This window comes from Budorcas taxicolor, chromosome 24 (assembly GCF_023091745.1).
Source record: "Budorcas taxicolor isolate Tak-1 chromosome 24, Takin1.1, whole genome shotgun sequence".
NCBI classification, from domain to species: Eukaryota; Metazoa; Chordata; class Mammalia; order Artiodactyla; family Bovidae; genus Budorcas; species Budorcas taxicolor.
This window is the reverse complement of record NC_068933.1, coordinates 33,437,483-33,456,274: the sequence shown is the minus strand read 5'-3', so window position 1 is coordinate 33,456,274 and position 18,792 is coordinate 33,437,483. Positions and strand designations below refer to the sequence as shown.

The window sequence follows — 18,792 nt, the reverse complement described above, 5'->3', positions numbered from 1 at the left end:
TCTAAGTCTATCCACTTTGCCGCAAATGTCAGAATTTCATTCTTTTTATGGCTGAGTAATATTCCATCATAAGTATATGTGTGTCTGTGTGTGTGTTTATGCAATCTTCTGTTAATGGACACAGGTTACTTCCATATCTTGACTATTGTAAATAATGCTGTGAAGAACATTAGGGTGCATGTAAATTTTTGAATTAAGTGTTTTCAGGGGGGGTTGGAATATGTACACAGAAGTGGAACTGCTTTATTATATGGTAGTTCTATTTTCAGTTTTCTAAGGACTCTCCTGGAGAAGGCAATGGCACCCCACTCCAGTACTCTTGCCTGGAAAATCCCATGGACAGAGGAGCCTGGAAGGCTGCAGTCCATGGGGTCGCTGAGGGTCGGACACGACTGAACGACTTCACTTTCACTTTTCACTTATATGCATTGGAGAAGGAAATGGCAACCCATTCCAGTGTTCTTGCCTGGAGACTCCCAGGGATGGGGGAGCCTGGTGGGCTGCCGTCTACGGGGTCGCACAGAGTCAGACACAACTGAAGTGACTTAGCAGCAGCAGCAGCAAGGACTCTCCAACTGTTTTTCATGGTGGCTGTACCATGTAAACACAAAGAGAAACAGACTCACAGATATAGAGAACAAATGAGTGGTTATCTATGGGAGAGAAAACTGGTGGAGGCAAGTTAGAGGTATGGAATTAAAAGGTACAAAGTACTATGTATGAAATAAGTAAGCAACAAGGTTATATTTGACAGCACAGGTGTATGTGTCCATTAGTTTGAAATCACTTTAAATGGACTAAAATCCACAAAAATATTGAATCACTATGTGGTACATCTGAAACTAATATAAATCAAACATATTGCAGTTTAAAAATCAATCATCCAGGGAATGTAAGGAACACATAGGGAAGACAGTCAATCAGTTTAGTTCAGTTCAGATGCTCAGTCGTGTCCAACTCTCTGCGACCCCATGAACCGCAGCACGGCAGGCCTTCCTATCCATCACCAACTCCCGGAGTCCACTCAAAACCATGTCCATTGAGTTGGTGATGTCATCCAACCATCTTATTCTCTGTCATCCCCTTCTCCTCCTGCCCTCAATTTTTCTCAACATCAGGGTCTTGCAAATGAGTCAGCTCTTCGCATCAGGGGGCCAAAGTATTGGAGTTTCAGCTTCAACATCAGTTCCTCCAGTGAACACCCAGGACTGATCTCCTTTAGGATGGACTGGTTGGATCTCCTTGCAGGCCAAGGGACTCTCAAGAGTCTTCTCCAACATCACAGTTCAAAAGCATCAATTCTTTGGCACTCACCTTCCTTCATACTTTAACTCTCACAACCATATATGACTACTGGAAAAACCATAGCCTTGACTAGATGGATCTTTGTTGACAAAGCAATGTCTCTGCTTTTTAATATGCTGTCTAGGTTGGTCATAAGTTTCCTTCCAAGAAGTAAGCATCTTTTAATTTCATGGTGGCCATCACCATCTGCAGTGATTTTGGAGTCCCCCAGAATAAAGTCAGCCACTGTTTCTACTGTTTCTCCATCTATTTGCCATGAAATGATGGGACCGGATGCCATGGTCTTAGTTTTCTGAATGTTGAGCTTTAAGCCAACTTTTCACTCTCCTCTTTCACTTTCATCAAGAGGCTCTTTAGTTCTTCTTCACTTTCTGCCATAAGGGTGGTGTCATCTGCATATCTGAGGTTATTGATATTTCTCCCGGCAATCTTGATTCCAGCTAGTGCTTCCTCCAGCCCAGTGTTTCTCATGATGTACTCTGCACGTAAGTTAAATAAGCAGGGTAATAGTATAGAGCCACGGCATATTCCATTTCCTATTTGGAACCAGTCTGCTGTTCCAGGTCCAGTTCTAACTGTTGCTTCCTGACCTGCATACAGGTTTCTCAAGAGGCAGGTCAGGTGGTCTGGTATTCCCATCTCTTTCAGAATTTTCCAGTTTATTGTGATCCACACAGTCAAAGGCTTTGGCATAGTCAATAAAGAAGAAATAGATGTTTTTCTGGAACTCTCTTGCTTTTTCGATGATCCAGCAGATGTTGGCAATTTGATCTCTGGTTTCTCTGCCTTTTCTAAAACCAGCTTGAACATCTGGAACTTCATGGTTCACGTATTGCTGAAGGATGGCTTGTAGAATTTTGAGCATTACTTTACTAGCATGTGAGATGAGTGCAATTGTGTGGTAGTTTGAGCATTCTTTGGCATTGCCTTTCTTTGGGATTGGAATGCAAACTGACCTTTTCCAGTCCTGTGGCCATTGCTGCATTTTCCAAATTTGCTGGCATATTGAGTGGAACTCTTTCACAGCATCATCTTTCAGGATTTGAAATAGCTCAACTGGAATCGCATCACCTCCACTAGCTTTGTTTGTAGTGGTGCTTCCTAAGGCCTGCTTGACTTCATATTCCAGGATGTCTGGCTCTAATTGAGTGATCACACTCTCGTGATTCTCTAGGTCATGAAGATCTTTTTTGTACAGTTCTTCTGTGTATTCTTGCCACCTCTTCTTAATATCTTCTGTTTCTGTTAGGTCTCTACCATTACTGTCCTTTATTGATCCTATCTTTGCGTGAAATGTTCCCTTGATATCTCTAATTTTCTTGAAGAGATCTCTAGTCTTTCCCATTCTATTGTTTTCCTCTATTTCTTTGCATTGATCATGGAGGAAGTCTTTCTTATCTCTCCTTGTTCTTTGGAACTCTGGATTCAAATGGGTATATCTTTCCTTTTATCCTTTGCTTAACAAAAATAAGCTATCATCTCACTCTTGACTATCATCAAAAAGTCTGCAAATAACAATTGTTGGCAAGGATGTGGAATAAAGGGAATCCTTGTTACTGCTGATGGGAAAGTGAATTGGCGCATATACCATGGAACAACAATTGGAGGCTCCTCAAAAAACTAAAAATAAAACTACCATATGATCCAGCAGTTCCACTCTGATGTATATATCTGGGGAAATTAAAAATATTAATTTGAAAGAATACACACACCCCAGTGTTCACAGCAGCAGAATTTACAATAGCCAAGGCATGAAAACAACACAAATGCCCATCAAAAGATAACTGGGTTGAGAAGATGTGGTATATCAATACAATGGGATATAACCCATCCATAAAAAAGAAATGAATTTCTGCCATTTGCAGCCATAAGGGTGAACCTGGAGAATATTATGCTTATGAGATGTCAGAAAAAGACAAGTACTTATTATATCACTTATATATGAAATCTTTAAAAATACAAATGGATGTATAGGCAAAACAGAAACAGACTCACAAACAGAATCACAAACTTGTGGTTACCAAAGGTAAAGGGAAACAGGGAGGGACAAATCAGGGATATAGGATTAACAGATAAAACAGATAACAACAGAATAAACTGTACAGCATAGGAAATATAGCCATTGCCTTGTAATAACCTTATAATGGAAGATAATCTGTGAAAATACTGAATCACTATGCAGTACACTTGAAACTATACAATACTGTAAAACAACTATACTTCAATGAATAAAGAAAATATAACTGAAACTAATACAACATTGTAAAACAATGATACTTCAATAAATAAATATATATCAGGATGAATAAAATTTTAAAAATAATAATAATTGTATACCAACTTTGTATGGTGACAGATGGTAACCAGACTTACTGTGGTAATCATTTCATAATGTATAAAAATACTGGCCTTCCCTGGTGGCTCAGACAGTAAAGCATCTGCCTACAATGTGGGAGACCCAGGTTTGATCCCTGGGTCAGAAAGATCCCCTGGAGAAGGAAATGGCAGCCCACTCCAGTATTCTTGCCTGAAAAATCCCATGGATGGAGGAGCTTGGTTGGCTACTGTCCATGGGGTCGCAAAGAGTCAGACACGACTGAGCAACTTCACTACCACTATCACTACAGAGTACACCTAAAACTAATAGAATGCTATATATTAATTATAACCCAATAAACATGCTAAAATAATAGGTTAAAAATTTTAATGGGCAAATAATTTAAAAGACATTTTGCCAAAAATTATTTAGATGGCTAGTAGGTTATGAAACATCATTTTTCATTAGAACAATGCAAATATAAGCTACAATGAGATACCACTACACATCCAATACAATAACTTCAATCAAAACAGATATCAGGTCCTAACAAGCATGGGGGGAAACTGAAATCCTCATATACTGCTGATGAGAAATGTAAAGTAGTAAGTCACTATGGAAAATAGTTTGTCAGATTCTTAAAACGATAACCATAAACTTACCATATGACATAGCAAAGTCACTTTTAAATATCTATTCAAGAGAAAGAAAACTATATGTCCATACAAAAATGTTCATGGAAGAATGATTCAAAATGGTCAATTTCTAAAAACAGTCTTGAATTAAACCAGTAAATGGATAAACAAATGTATTATAAACATGTATTAATGAGTAAAAATTAAGAAAGTATTGATAAATGTTGCAAAATGGATAAACTTAGGTGAAAGAAGCACAATAGAAAGTCCTATAGTATTATATGTTTCATTTTTATGAAATGTTTAGAAAATGCATAACTACAGAAACAGATCAGCAGTTGCCAAGGGCTGGGGATGAAAGCAGAGAAGTACACACAGGCAGGAAGGAACTTAAGGCAACAGACATGTTCTAAAACTGGATTACAGTAATGTTTGCATAATTCATGTACTAATAATCATTGAGTTATACACTTACAATGGGTGAACTCTGTGGTGTCTAAATTATACCTCATTAAAACTGTTAAAAATAAAGTGTTATCAAAAGATTGGCTACTGGACTTCTCTGGGGGGTCCAGTGGTTAGGAATCTGCCTGCCAATGCAGGGGACTAAAGTTCGACCCCTGGTCGGGAGGATGCTACATGCCACAGAACAGCATGTTCCACAACTACTGAGCCACACTCTAGAGTCCACAAGCCACAACTACTGAGCCTGAGTAGCTCAACTACTGAAGCCTCTGGAGCCTGGGCTCCACAACAAGAAAAGCCACTGTAATGAGAAGCCCATGTATCACAACAAAGAGTAGCCCCTGCTTGCCACAACTGGAGAAAGTCCACACACAGCAACAAATACCCAGCACACTCAAAAATAGTTAACTGATTAAATTTTTTTAAAAAAAAGATCAGTCACTTGTAAGCAAGGCATGCTGTTTTATTTTTTTTAATCTCCTAAGGCTCTTAGCATATAGCTATGCACACAAGTCCAGAGAAATATCTGTTAAATAAATCAATAAGCAGGATAGAATATCATCTTTCCAACAAAAATAACAGAATAATCAGTTTATACTCTCTGAAAACTGGTAAATGCAAGGGTAGAGATTAAGAAAGAAGATTATACTTAAGACAGATTCTCCTTAGCAATTTTGGAGAAAATTATTCTCTTCATCTGAATCATCTAGATACCACTCAGATAAGACTCTTAATTCTTTTACATTATATTCTCTCTTTGAACCTTTAAAAATTATTTTACCATGAGGAAATGATAAATGCTAGAAAAATTAGAACATTCTGATTTATATATTTGCTTTTACCATCAAAACTTTAAATTCCTTATCAGTAGTGATATTGGCTATTTATACTCTAATGGAATTTATGTATTTCACTGCAATAAAAATAAGAAATTTCATATAACAGCATTAACTATGGAAAATCTCTTACATTTTCTACTTCTGAATTATCACTTGTATTTGCTTGGATTTTCTCTGGAAGTACGATTTGTAGAAATGAATTTTGAAAATCTGGAGAAAGAAAAAAACAGTTAATAACTGTGTCCTAAACTCGACTAAATATTTGTGCATGTTCTTTTATATAAGACTTGCTTTTGAAAATATGAGTTATCACCTGTGTACTCCAATAAAAATATTGAAAACAATTTAAAAACAGGTAAGTTGACTCATCGGAAAAGACTCTGATGCTAGGAGGGATTGGAGGCAGAAGGAGAATTGACGACAGAGGATGAGATGGCTGGATGGCATCACTGACTCGACGGAGGTGAGTCTGAGTCAACTCGGGGAGTTGGTGATGGACAGGGAGGCCTGGCGTGCTGCGATTCATGGGGTTGCAAAGAGTCGGACATGACTGAGAGACTGAACTGAAGAGGAACTTTCCTGGTAGTCCAGTGGCTAAGACTCCATGCTCCTAATACAGCAGGCCCGAGTCTGGTCCCTGGTCAGGGAACTAGATCCCACATGCCTGAACTAAAGACCCTGCTGCTGCTGCTAAGTCGCTTCAGTCATGTCTGACTCTGTGTGACCCCACAGACGGCAGCCCACCATGCTCCTCTGTCCCCGGGATTCTCCAAGCAAGAGTACTGGAGTAGGTTGCCATTGCCTTCTCTGAAAGACCCTGCATGCCACAACCAGATCGAAGATCTCATGTGCTGGAACTAAGACTCAGTGCAGACAAATAAATACATACTACAAACAGATAATATTACTACCTAAATAAAATTAAATCTATTATATAAAACAGATTATAAATATTCTAAATAAAGAGGAAAAAAGAACATTCAAATACAAGGCATCCAGAAAATAAGTGAAAAAGTCACAGATTTTTATGGTGAAAAACATTTGCCAAAAAAAGGTGGGAAATTGGTAAAGTGCTATCACCAGCTAAGAGGTCTCAACAAGTTTTTAGATAAGCTAAAGATAAAAGTGTGATAGTTGTTGAGAAATTCTAGAAAAACTCTAAAAAATTTCAGAAATCAGATGTGATAGATACAACAGAAAGTACTGTCTCCCATGGATATACTTAGGAACTAACTCTAGACTTAGCTAAGTAACTTACTTTGGCCAATTAGACAATAAGAAATTTAAAACAAACAAACCTGAAAAGAGCTTATGCACTGTGGCTTGCCCTCCTACTGCCTTTGAATCCTGAAATCACATGTAAACAAGCCTGAGCAAGCCTACAGGAGGGTGAGGGACTATGTGAAAGGCACCCTAGCTGAACACATTCCAACAGAGAGACCAGTGTGTGAGACCATCCTACACCATTCAGCTGCCAACCAACTCAGGAGCTGATAACAGCTGCAGGAAAGAGTGCAAATGACCTGCAGATTAGCTAACCTGGTCCAAACCAGAACAACAGTCCCACTAACCCATAGAATCATGGGTTATGACAGAATACGTCATAGGTTCATGACAGAATAGCGATTGCTGAAGGTGAGGTTAAACAGGGCTCACTGAGAAGACAGCATTTGGACAAAGACCTGAAGAAGGTGAGGAGGGGAACAAATGAATATCTCAGCAGAACACTCCAGGAAGAAAAATATCAAGTATTTAAGACTCTTGGAAGGAAATGTTTGGTGTGTTTGAAAAGCCATAAGGAAGCAACTGTGGTTACAGTAGCATGAGCAATGAGGAAAAGATTAAGAGATTAGGTCAGAGAGGAGGGAGACAAGCTGTTGAGATCCTACAGGGCAAAACAGGTCAGAGTTAGGGCTTTAATTTTTATTCTTGGAGACATAAGAAACCACTGGAAGATTCTGAGCAGAGAGACATGATCTGACTTTCATTTTAACTGAAGGATGATATATTAATTATCTATTGCTGCATAACAAATTATCCCCAAATTTAGCAGCTTAAAACAATAAACACTTATTAACCCCTACGGTCCTTGGGTCAGGCACCTGGGAAAAGCTTAACTGAATGCCTCTGGTTCAGTGTCTCTAGCAAAACTGCAATCAAAGTGTTGGCCAGGGCTGCAACCGTTTCAAGGCTTGACTAGCACAGGATCTACTTCAAAGCTCATGCACTTAGCTGATGACAGGCCTTGGGTCTTTCCAGGCTGTTAATGGGAAAGCTCAAAAGACCTCTCCATAAGGATACTCACAATATGACAACTTACTACCCCCAGAATAAGGGATCAGAAAAAGAGATTGAAAGTGAGCACCCAGGAAACACACATGGTCGTCCTATATTCTAATCTCAGAAAAGACATCCATTCACCACATTTTATTCACTAGAAACAAATCATAAAACATAGCTTACATTTAAGAGGAGGGGATTACACAAGGGCATGAGTCCCAGGATGTGAGAAACATTGGTAATCATCTCATAGGCTGCCTAAAGAGTGCAAGAGAAGAAATATAAATTCGGAATTATCAGTTATCAACATGGTACTAAAAGCCAGGCACTAAATAAAGTGGGGTAGGGAGGAGCCAACTCAATGAGTGTATATTTTGAATGCTGATTTAAGCAATGTGTGGGCATTATTTCTTGGTGATTACAAACTGTAAGGAAAATTATTACACTCATGAAACACTTGAAAATTTGGACACAGACTGAAAACCAGATGATATAAGAAACTGTCATTAATTTCTAAGCCATGATCATGATACTGTGGTTATATTTCAAAATTATATTTTGTCATTTAGAAATATATACTTAAATATTTAGATAATAAAATGATATAATATCTACAATTTACTTAATAGAGGAAGTGGTAGGGAACATAAAACTAAAGCAGAATTAGCCAAGAGTTAATAATTGTTGAACCTGTTCTTAGATATGACACTAAAATCATAAGCAACAAAAGAAAAAAATATATATATACACATATATTAGATCCTATCATCATGACTTAAAACTTTTGTGAGTCATGGAACACTCACAAGACAGTGAAGACAATCTAAGCATGAGAAAAAAAATCTGCAAATCACTTGACTGAAGGTCTAGTATCAAGAATCTAAGAGGAACTCCTAACTCAACAGCAAAACAAAAAACCTAATTTTTTAAATGGGCAAAGAACTTGTGAATACTCATTTCTCCAAAAACGATATACAAATGCCCAATACATATTAAAAGATGTTCAACGTCACTAACCATTCAGTTCAGCTCAGTTCAGTCGCTCAGTCGTGTCTAACTCTTTCCAACCCCATAAACTGCAGCACGCCACGCCTCTCTGTCCATCACCAACTCCGGAAGTTCCCCAAACTCATGTCCATCGAGTCGGTGATGCCATCCAGCCATATCATCCTCTGTCGTCCCCTTCTCCTCCTGACCCCAATCCCTCCAAACATCAGAGTCTTTTCCAATGAGTCAACTCTTCGCATTAAGTGGCCAAAGTATTGGAGTTTCAGCTTTAGCATCATTCCTTCCAAAGAACACCCAGGACTGATGTCCTTCAGAATGGACTGGTTGGATCTCCTTGCAGGCCAACGGACTCTCAAGAGTCTTCTCCAACACCACAGCATCAATTCTTCAGTGCTCAGCTTTCTTCACAGTCCAACTCACATCCATACATGACCATTGGGAAAACCACAGCCTTGACTAGATGAAATTTTGTTGGCAAAGTAATGTCTCTGCTTTTTAACATGCTGTCTAGGTTGGTCATAAGTTTCCCTCCAAGGAGTAAGCATCTTTTAATTTCATGGCTGTAATCACCGTCTACAGTGATTTTGGAGCCCAGAAAAAATAAAGTCTGACACTCTTTCCACTGTTTCCCCATCTATTTGCCATGAAGTGATGGAACCAGATGCCATGATCTTCATTTTCTGAATGCTGAGCTTCAAGCCAACTTTTCACTCTCCACTTTCAATTTCATCAAGAGGCTTTTTAGTTCCTCTTCACTTTCTGCCTTAAGGGTGGTGTCATCTGCATATCTGAGGTTATTGATATTTCTCCCGGCAATCTTGATTCTAGCGTGTGCTTCTTCCAGCCCAGTGTTTCTCATGATGTACTATGTATATAAGTTAAATAAGCAGGATGACAATATACAGCCTTGACGTACTCCTTTTCCTATTTGGAACCAGTCTGCTGTTCCATGTCCAGTTCTAACTGTTGCTTCCTGACCTGCATACAGATTTCTCAAGAGGCAGGTCAGGTGGTCTGGTATTCCCATCTCTTTCAGAATTTTCCACAGTTTATTGTGATCCACACAGTCAAAGGCTTTGGCTTAGTCAATAAAGCAGAAATAGATGTTTTTGTGGAACTCTTGCTTTTTTGATGATCGAGTGGATGTTGGTAATTTGATCTCTGGTTCCTCTGCCCTTTCTAAAACCAGCTTGAACATCTGGAATTTCACAGTTCACATATTGCTGAAGCCTGGCTTGGAGAATTTTGAGCAGTACTTCACTAGCATGTGAGATGAGTGCAATTGTGCAGCAGTTTGAGCATTCTTTGGCATTGCCTTTCTTTGGGATTGAAATGAAAACTGACCTTTTCCAGTCCTGTGGCTACTGCTGAGTTTTCCAAATTTGCTGACCTATTGAGTGCAGCACTTTTACAGCATCATCTTTCAGGATTTGAAATAGCTCAACTGGAATTGCATCAACTCCACTAGCTTTGTTCGTAGTGATGTTTTCTAAGGTCCACTTGACTTCACATTCCAGGCTATCTGGCTCTAGGTGAGTGTGAGTGATCATACCATCATGATTATCTTGGTCATGAAGATCTTTTTTGTACAGTTCTTCTGTGCATTCTTGCCACTCTTCTTAATATCTTCTGCTTCCTACTTTCTTCTGTCCTTTATCGAGCCCATCTTTGCATGAAATATTCCCTTGGTATCTCTAATTTTCTTGAAGAGATCTCTAGTCTTTCCCATTCTGTTGTTTTCCTCTATTTCTTTGCATTGATCACTTAGGAAGGCTTTCTTATCTCTTCTTGCTATTCTTTGGAACTCTGCATTCAGATGTTTATATCTTTCTTTTTCTCCTTTGCTTTTTGCTTCTCTTCTTTTCACAGCTATGTAAGTCCTCCCCAGACAGCCATTTTGCTTTTTCGCATTTCTTTTCCACGGCGATGGTCTTCCCTGTCTCCTGTACAATGTCACAAACCCCCATCCATAGTTCATCAGGCACTCTATCTATCAAATCTCGTCCCTTAAATCTATTTTTCACTTCCACTTTATAATCATAAGGGATTTGATTTAGGTCATACCTGAATGGTCTAGTGGTTTTCCCTACTTTCTTCAATTTAAGTCTGAATTTGGCAATAAGGAGTTCATAGGGGAATACAAATCAAAGCTATGATGAGATACCATGTCATAACCATTAGGAAGACTATAATCATTAAAAATAAAATAACATGTATCAGGAAGAATGTGGAGAAACTGGAACCCTTGTTCACTACTGGAAGAAATGTAAAACTGTGCAGTCAGTACAGAAAAGAATGTAAATTTCAAGTTAAATATAGGGCTTCCCTGGTGGGAATCCACATAACAATGCAGGGGACACTGGTTTGATCCCTGATCCAGGAAGATCCCACATGCCAAGGGGCAACCAAGCCCCTGCACTACAATTATTGAGCCAGTACTCTAGAGCCCAGGAGCCACAACTAATGAAGCCCACTTGCCCTAGAGCCATGTTCTGCAACAAGAGAAGCCACTGCCTTAAGAAGCCCACGCACCAAAACGAAGAGTAGCCCCCACTCTCCAAAACTAGAAAAAAAAATCTGCATGCAGCAATGAAGAACCAATGCAGCCAAAAATAAATAAATTAATAATTTTTTTAAGTTAAATATAGAATCACTGCATGATCCAGCAACTCCACTTTTGGATATATAAATCTACATAAAGAATTAAAAGCAGGGACTCAAATGAGTACATAGCACACATGCTCATAATAGCTCTATGCATAATATCCAAAAGGTAGAAGCAACCTAAGTATTCATCAACAGATGAATGGATAAATAAAATAAAATATATATTTTTCCATATGTATTTCACACAATGGAACGTTACCCACACTTTCAAAGTAGAAAATTCTGACACATGCAACAAGCTGGATAAACACTGAGGGCATTATACTAAGTGCAATAAGCGAGTCACAAAAAAGAAAAATATTGCATAACTACACTTACATGAGGAAATCATAGCAGACAAATCCATAGAGACAGAAAGTAAAATGGTGGTTGCCAAGAGCCAAAGGAAGCAAAAAATGAGGAATTAGTGTTAAATAGGTACTGAGTTGCAGCTTGGGGAGATTAAAAAAATGTTCTGGAAATGGATGATGGTGATGGCACAAACAGAAAACTAAGATCATGGCATCTGGTCCCATCACTTCATGGGAAGATGGGGAAACAATGGAAATAGTGGCTGACTTTATTCTTCTGGGCTCCAAAATCACTGCAGATGGTGACTGCAGATGGTGAAATTAAAAGACGCTCACTCCTTGGAAGGAAAGTTACGACCAACCTAGACAGCATATTCAAAAGCAGAGACAGTACTTTGCCAACAAAGGTCCGTCTAGTCAAGGCTGTGGTTTTTCCAGCAGTCATGTATGGATGTGAGAGTTGGACTGCCAAGAAAGCTGAGCACTGAAGAATTGATGCTTTTGAACTGTGGTGTTGGAGAAGACTCTTGAGAGTCCCTTGGACTGCAAGGAGTTCCAACCAGTCCATTCTAAAGGACATCAGTCCTGGGTGTTCTTTGGAAGGAATGATGCTAAAGCTGAAACTCCAGTACTTTGGCCACCTCATGCAAAGAGTTGACCCCTTGGAAAAGAGTCTGATGCTGGGAGGGATTGGGGGCAGGAGGAGAAGGGGACGACAGAGGATGAGATGGCTGGATGGCATCACCGACTCGATGGATGTGAGTTTGAGTGAACTCTGGAAGTTGATGATAGACAGGGAGGCCTGGCGTGCTGCAGTTCATGGGGTCGCAAAGATTCGGACACAACTGAGCGACTGAACTGAACTGATGGCACAACAAAGTGAATGTACTTAATGCCACTGGACTGTACACTTAAAAATGATTCAGTTCAGTTCAGTCACTCAGTCATGTCTGACTCTTTGCAACCCCATGAAGTGCAGCACACCAGGCCTCCCTGTCCATCACCAACTCCTGGAGTTCACCCAAACTCATGTTCATCAAGTCGGTGATGCCATCCAGCCATCTCATCTTCTGTCATGCCCTTCTCCTCCTGCCCCCAATCCCTCCCAGCATCTGAGTCTTGTCCAATGAGTCAACTCTTCGCATCAAGTGGCCAAAGTATTGGAGTTTCAGCTTTAGCATCATTCCTTCCAAAGAAATCCCAGGGCTGATCTCCTTCAGAACGGACTGGTTGGATCTCCTTGCAGTCCAAGGGACTCTCAAGAGTCTTCTCCAACACCACAGATCAAAAGCATCAATTCTTTGGCGCTCAGCTTTCTTCACAGTCCAACTCTCACATCCATACATGACCACTGGAAAAACCATAGCCTTGACTAGACGGACCTTTGTTGGCAAAGTAATGTCTCTGCTTTTCAATATGCTATCTAGGTTGGTCATAACTTTGCTTCCAAGGAGTGAGCATCTTTTCATTTCACGGCTGCAATCACCATCTGCAGTGATTTTGGAGCCCAAAATAGTAAAGTCTGACACCCTTTAGAATGAGTAAAAAATAGAAATCAGAAAGCTGAAGAATACAATAACGGAATTGAAATTTTCAATAGAGGGGTTCAAGAGCAGACTAGATCAAGTGAAAGAAAGGATCAGAAAACCTGTAGACAGATCAAGAGAATTCATCTAATCAGAGGAGCAAATTATTTTTTACAAATGAAAGAAAGAATGAAATGAATGAAAAAGAGTGAAGACAGATTCGTGGATATATGGGACACAATCAAGCAGAGCAGTATACACATTATAGAAGTCACAGAAGGAAAAGAAATCAGGGTGGAGGGCAGAACTTATTCAAAGAGGTAATGACTGAAAATTTCTCTCACCTGGGGTAAAAAAATTAACATCCAAATCTAGAAAGCCAAAAGAAAGCCAAAAAAGGAATTCAAAGAGAATTACACTGACATACATTGTAACTGCCCTAAAGTAGAGACAAAGAGAGACTCTCAAAAAAGCAGCAAGAGAAACACAAAATATTATGTACAAGCAGACGCCCGTAAGACTATCAGTGGATTTTTCAGTGAAACCTTGCAGACCAGAATGGAGTGGGATAATACATTCAATATATAGTACTGAAAGAAAAAAAATTCCACCTAAGAATACCATGCCCAGCAAAGCTGTCCTTCAGAATTGAAGGAGAGATAAACAATTTCACAAAAGTTAAAGGAGAATGGCCTCACAAGAAATGTTACAGTTCTCTGTCCTGAAACAAAAGCACATTAATTAGTAACAGAAAAATATATAAAAGTATAAAACTTAAGGTAAAGCCAGGAAAAAAGAGAATCTATAAAAATAAAGTGAAAACTGAATACAGATGTTTTAATTAGCTTCTACTTAAAAAACCAAATATGCAATATCAGTGAAAAAGGGTTACAATGGTAAATTTTGTTACATATATTTTATCACAATTTTTAATTACTTGTTTAATGGGTATAGGGCTTCAGTTTTGCAAAATGAAAGGCTCCCAGAAAGATGTTATAGAACAATGTGAATATACTCACCACCACTGAACTATACACTTAAAAATGGTTAAGAAAGCAAATTTGCAGCATAAAAGGTTAATATACAAATGTCATTCATTTTCTATATACCAGAAATGAGCATTGGAATTTGACATTTAAAACACAATGTCATGTACATTAGCATCCCCAAAAGTTAAATACTTAGCTATAAATCTAATGAAATACGAGTGAGATCTCTATGAGGAAAACTTCAAAAGTTTGATGACAAATAGCAAACAAAAAGTTCAAAATGTCAATCTTTCCCCAACTTGTTCTATAGATTCAGTACAATCCCAATCAAAATCCCACCACAATATTTTGTGGTTATCAATAAACTGACTCTAAAATTTATGAGGCAAAAGATCCCAAATAACAAACTCAATACTGAAGAAGAAGAAAATCAAACGACTGTCACTATGTGACTTAAAGACTTATAGTAAAGCTCCAGTAATCAAGGTAGTATAATTTTGGCAAGAGAACACACAAAAAGGTCAATCAAACAGAGCAGAGATCCCAGGAAAGTACCTATATAAATACAATCAATTGATCTCTGACATAGGAAAAGACAACATAATGGAGCAAAGATAGTCTTTAAAAAATGATACTATAACAAATGGATTTCGAAATGCAAAACAAATAACCTAGACACAGGCTTTAACACTTCATAGAAATTAACCTAAAATGGATCATAGATCTAAATGTAAAATGCAAAATTATAAAACTCCTAGAAGTAAGAGTGAACCTAGATGACCATTGGTAAGGCAATGACTTCTTAGATATAATACCAAAGACATGATGCATGAGAAAATAATTGATAAACTGGACTTCATTAAAATTAAAAACTTTTGCTCTGTGAAAGACACTGTCAAGAGCATGAGAAGTTACAAACTAGGAGAAAAACATCTTCAAAAGTCACACCTGATAAAAAACTGTTATCCAAAATATACAAGGATCTCTCAAAGCTCAACAATAATAATAAAAAAAACTTTAAAATGGGCAACATACCTGAACAGACACCTCATCAAAGAAGATATATAGATGGTAATTAAGAAGAAGAGTCATGTTCTACGTCATATGTCACTAGAGACTATGACCATTCTATACCTATTAGAATGGCCAAACTGAAGAACACTGACAACACAAAATGCTGGCAAAGATGTGAAGTAATAGAACTCTCATTCACTGCTGATGAGACTATAAAATAGCAAAATAAATTTATATTTAAAAAAATAGCATAGCCACTTTGGAAGATAGTTTACAAAACTAAATATATTCTTATCATATGATCCAGCAAAAGTACTCCTTGATATTTACCCAAAAGGAGTTGAAATCTTATGTCCAAACAAAAACTTGTACACAGATATTTATAGTAGCTTCATTCTTAACTACCAAAACTTAAAAGCAACCAAGATGTCTTTTAGTAGGTAAATGGATAAATACACTGGTATATACAGACAATGGAATATCACTCAGTGTTACAAAGAAACAATCTACAGAGCCCTAGGAAGACATGAAAGAACAATAAATGCATATTACTAAGTGAAAGAAGTCAATCTGAAAGGGCAACATACTGTAAGATTTCGACCATATGACATTCTGGAAAAGGTAAAACTGATAGAAATAGTAAAAAGATCAGTGGTTGTCAGGAGGGAAGGGAGAGATGAAATCAGTGAAACATGGGATTTTTAGGGCAGAGAAACTACTCTGGTGGATACATGTCATTATATATATGTCAAAATCCATAGAATGTACATCAAAAGTGAACCCTAAGGTAAACTATAGCTATGGGGTGGTAATGATGTGTCAGTGTGGGATCATAAATTGTTAACAAATATAGCACTGCGCCCACAGGATATAGCAGAGACTGTACACATGTGGGGACAGGGAGTATGTGGGGACAGGAAATTTCTGTACCTTTCAGTTTTGCTATGGACCTAAAACACTCTAAAAATAAAGTTCATTCATTTTTTTAAATGGTTGAAGATGGCAAATTTTATGTTTTTTATATTTTATTACAATTTAAAATAATTTAAAAACAAAGATAATACATTTTTTAATGGGTAAAATATCCACTAAAGTTCAAAATAGACCAATGGATCTTAACATATTACCAAAAGTTCATTCCACGTTGTAACTAACCTTTACCATTTATCAAGTGTGTATTTGGTATAGCAGGCAAAGGGGAATAGTGGTAACTATCTGAAAGGCTCATAAAATACTTTTCCCTTTCCCAACCACATATACTTCAAATAAAACACTTAGCAACAGATCAAATGCAGAAATAGATCTGAGAATGTAGCTGTCATCTATTAAACCAAACCTTTTAAGCAGATTCACACCACCACTCTAAATTATTTGTTTTGGAAAACAGAGTTTTCATTTTTAAATGTGTTACTCACATTAACATATAATAGGTCTATTACTGTAACTGACCAGGACCCTATGGGTCTTCTCTGGACAGACCTCCCCTCCATGTCTTCTGCCTACCTCTCGTCTACAGAAAAACTGTAGCCAAAGAAGAAATTTAATCAGAGAAGGGGCAGAGGAGGGGCGGGGGTTGGAAATACAAAAGCAAAGTAGTCAAGCAAGAAAAAATAATAATAATTCGGCCATTAAAAAAGGTCAAGGACCTTCAGTTCCTCTTCAAGAGCTAGAGACAATATTCTGAGCTGTAGATAATATCCTTTGAGTGGTTTTGTAGCTCCTGAAACTCCGACCATGTGGGAGAAGTCAATGTGATGACCCGACTGTAGACATGGCATAAGCGGCTCCATCTTGCACAATTCCAAGAACTGACCTTTTTTGCATATGTATACATTTTTTGTATACATTTTTTGCAGGACAAACTATTATTGTATACAGGGCAAGTTATTTTACTGGAGCAGATGATATCTGAGGAAGATCAGTTTTTTGGAGTCTGAGTTCATGAAGTTTTTGGAGTGCTTCTGAGTGCAAGAAATTTTGAGGTAGTGCATAACAGAACTACAAAAAGAGGAGGCCCCTCAATTCAGATTTAGAGTCAAGGCATCAGAGATTTGTCCTGGAGCTTATTAAAATCACCTTCCTCTCTCAGGAGTCCCTTCGCTATGCCTACGCAGCCCCTGAAAACGGCCCGGTTCCCTGGTGGGCAAAAGAAACCAAAAGCGAGGAAAGGGACTTGAGTGTCCAGTTGCCGCGCAGTGTGACCCAAGCAGATTACGCGTGTAAAGAAGGAAAAGAAAAACCTTCTCACTCCCCGCACCGGAGTCACAGGGCATCCATGGGCTTACCGGGTCTTGACGTTAGCAAGCCACGGAGACCCGCTAGCAACATCATTAAGCGGAACATAGCGTGACTTCTGGGCTTTTTTTTTTTTTTTTTGAGAGGACACTAAACGCTACGACCGTTGGCCTTCGGTGAGCTGCGTTCTCGCGAGGCTACCTACGAGAGAGCTGGGTACTCAGCGCCCCGCCCACCAGTCGCCTGAGGGGCGCACCGACTTTCCAGTCCTTGCGTTCTGGCCTCTGTCGCGCTCTTTTGCGGACAGCCCGCCCTTCTCGACGGCCCGGTGCCCCCACCCCCAACCCCAGTTATCTGAAGGTACCAGACCACCCCAGCCCTCTCCGTCGCCGTCATCGTCCTTCCACAAACCTTTTGCTTCTTGTGAATGGACCTAAAAGGACTAACACATTTATTGTCCGCTGTTTTGTTATCAAACACCACTTGCTGGATATAAAGGATAGAAAACTGTGCACACACACACACATGAGTTATGCGTTCATATTTACTAAAATCGGGTTTTTTTAATTTTAAAAAGGGCAGATTTTTAAAAAAAAGAATTCCAAAAAAGGGGGGAAGTGAGTAGGTTTTGGTATCATAAAAAAGCACCTGCCATGGCACTTTCTATATCCACTGCCCAAATACACCTTGTAACCAGGCTGAGTCTACTTTCCATGTGGTTCGCAGACCATTGGCTACAATTCACTTAATGGCCTGCCCTTGTTCAGTTAACTTCTGGGTACAGTGAATACTCAGGTAATGAATGAGATGGACAAGATTCCTGCCCATAATTACAGTACATATGTTCCAGTAGAAAATTCTAACCACATTCCTCAACAGAGTATTCAAAATTTTCTAAATTTGTAGCTCAGGCTGCTGCCTCTTTTCCTCTCATCCCCTGTGCTAGGACCACTTACGACTTCCAATCTTTCCTGAATGAAAATTGCCTTATTACCTTGGACTGCAAGACCTCCTCCCTCCCAGACTCACTACCCAGTCTTTACCTCTATGCACTATCTTTTAATTCTTTTCAAATCCCAAAGAATGAGTTGTCTCTCACATCAATTAACAGAACGGCAGGTACACAAACAAAAAGGTCCAGTGGTAACAAAAATTTCACTTGGAGAAGTCCCACATCTAAACTCACAGTGGAGATGAGATTCTATGGACGCAAAGGCTTTCA

General features: G+C 38.8%; 1 protein-coding gene across 1 annotated transcript in view; it reads right to left on the bottom strand.

The window, feature by feature from the left end:
* Nucleotides 1-15,946, bottom strand: part of LOC128068265 (disintegrin and metalloproteinase domain-containing protein 32-like) — a 188,905-nt gene extending 172,959 nt beyond the window's left edge. The window contains exons 1-3 of the mRNA XM_052661387.1: nucleotides 15,923-15,946; nucleotides 8,045-8,099; nucleotides 5,692-5,771 (exon numbers count right to left, since the gene is read on the bottom strand). Coding sequence (XP_052517347.1) covers nucleotides 5,692-5,771; nucleotides 8,045-8,099; nucleotides 15,923-15,946 — 159 coding nt within the window. The remainder of the gene's footprint in view (nucleotides 1-5,691; nucleotides 5,772-8,044; nucleotides 8,100-15,922) is intronic.
* Nucleotides 15,947-18,792: the final 2,846 nt, after the last annotated feature.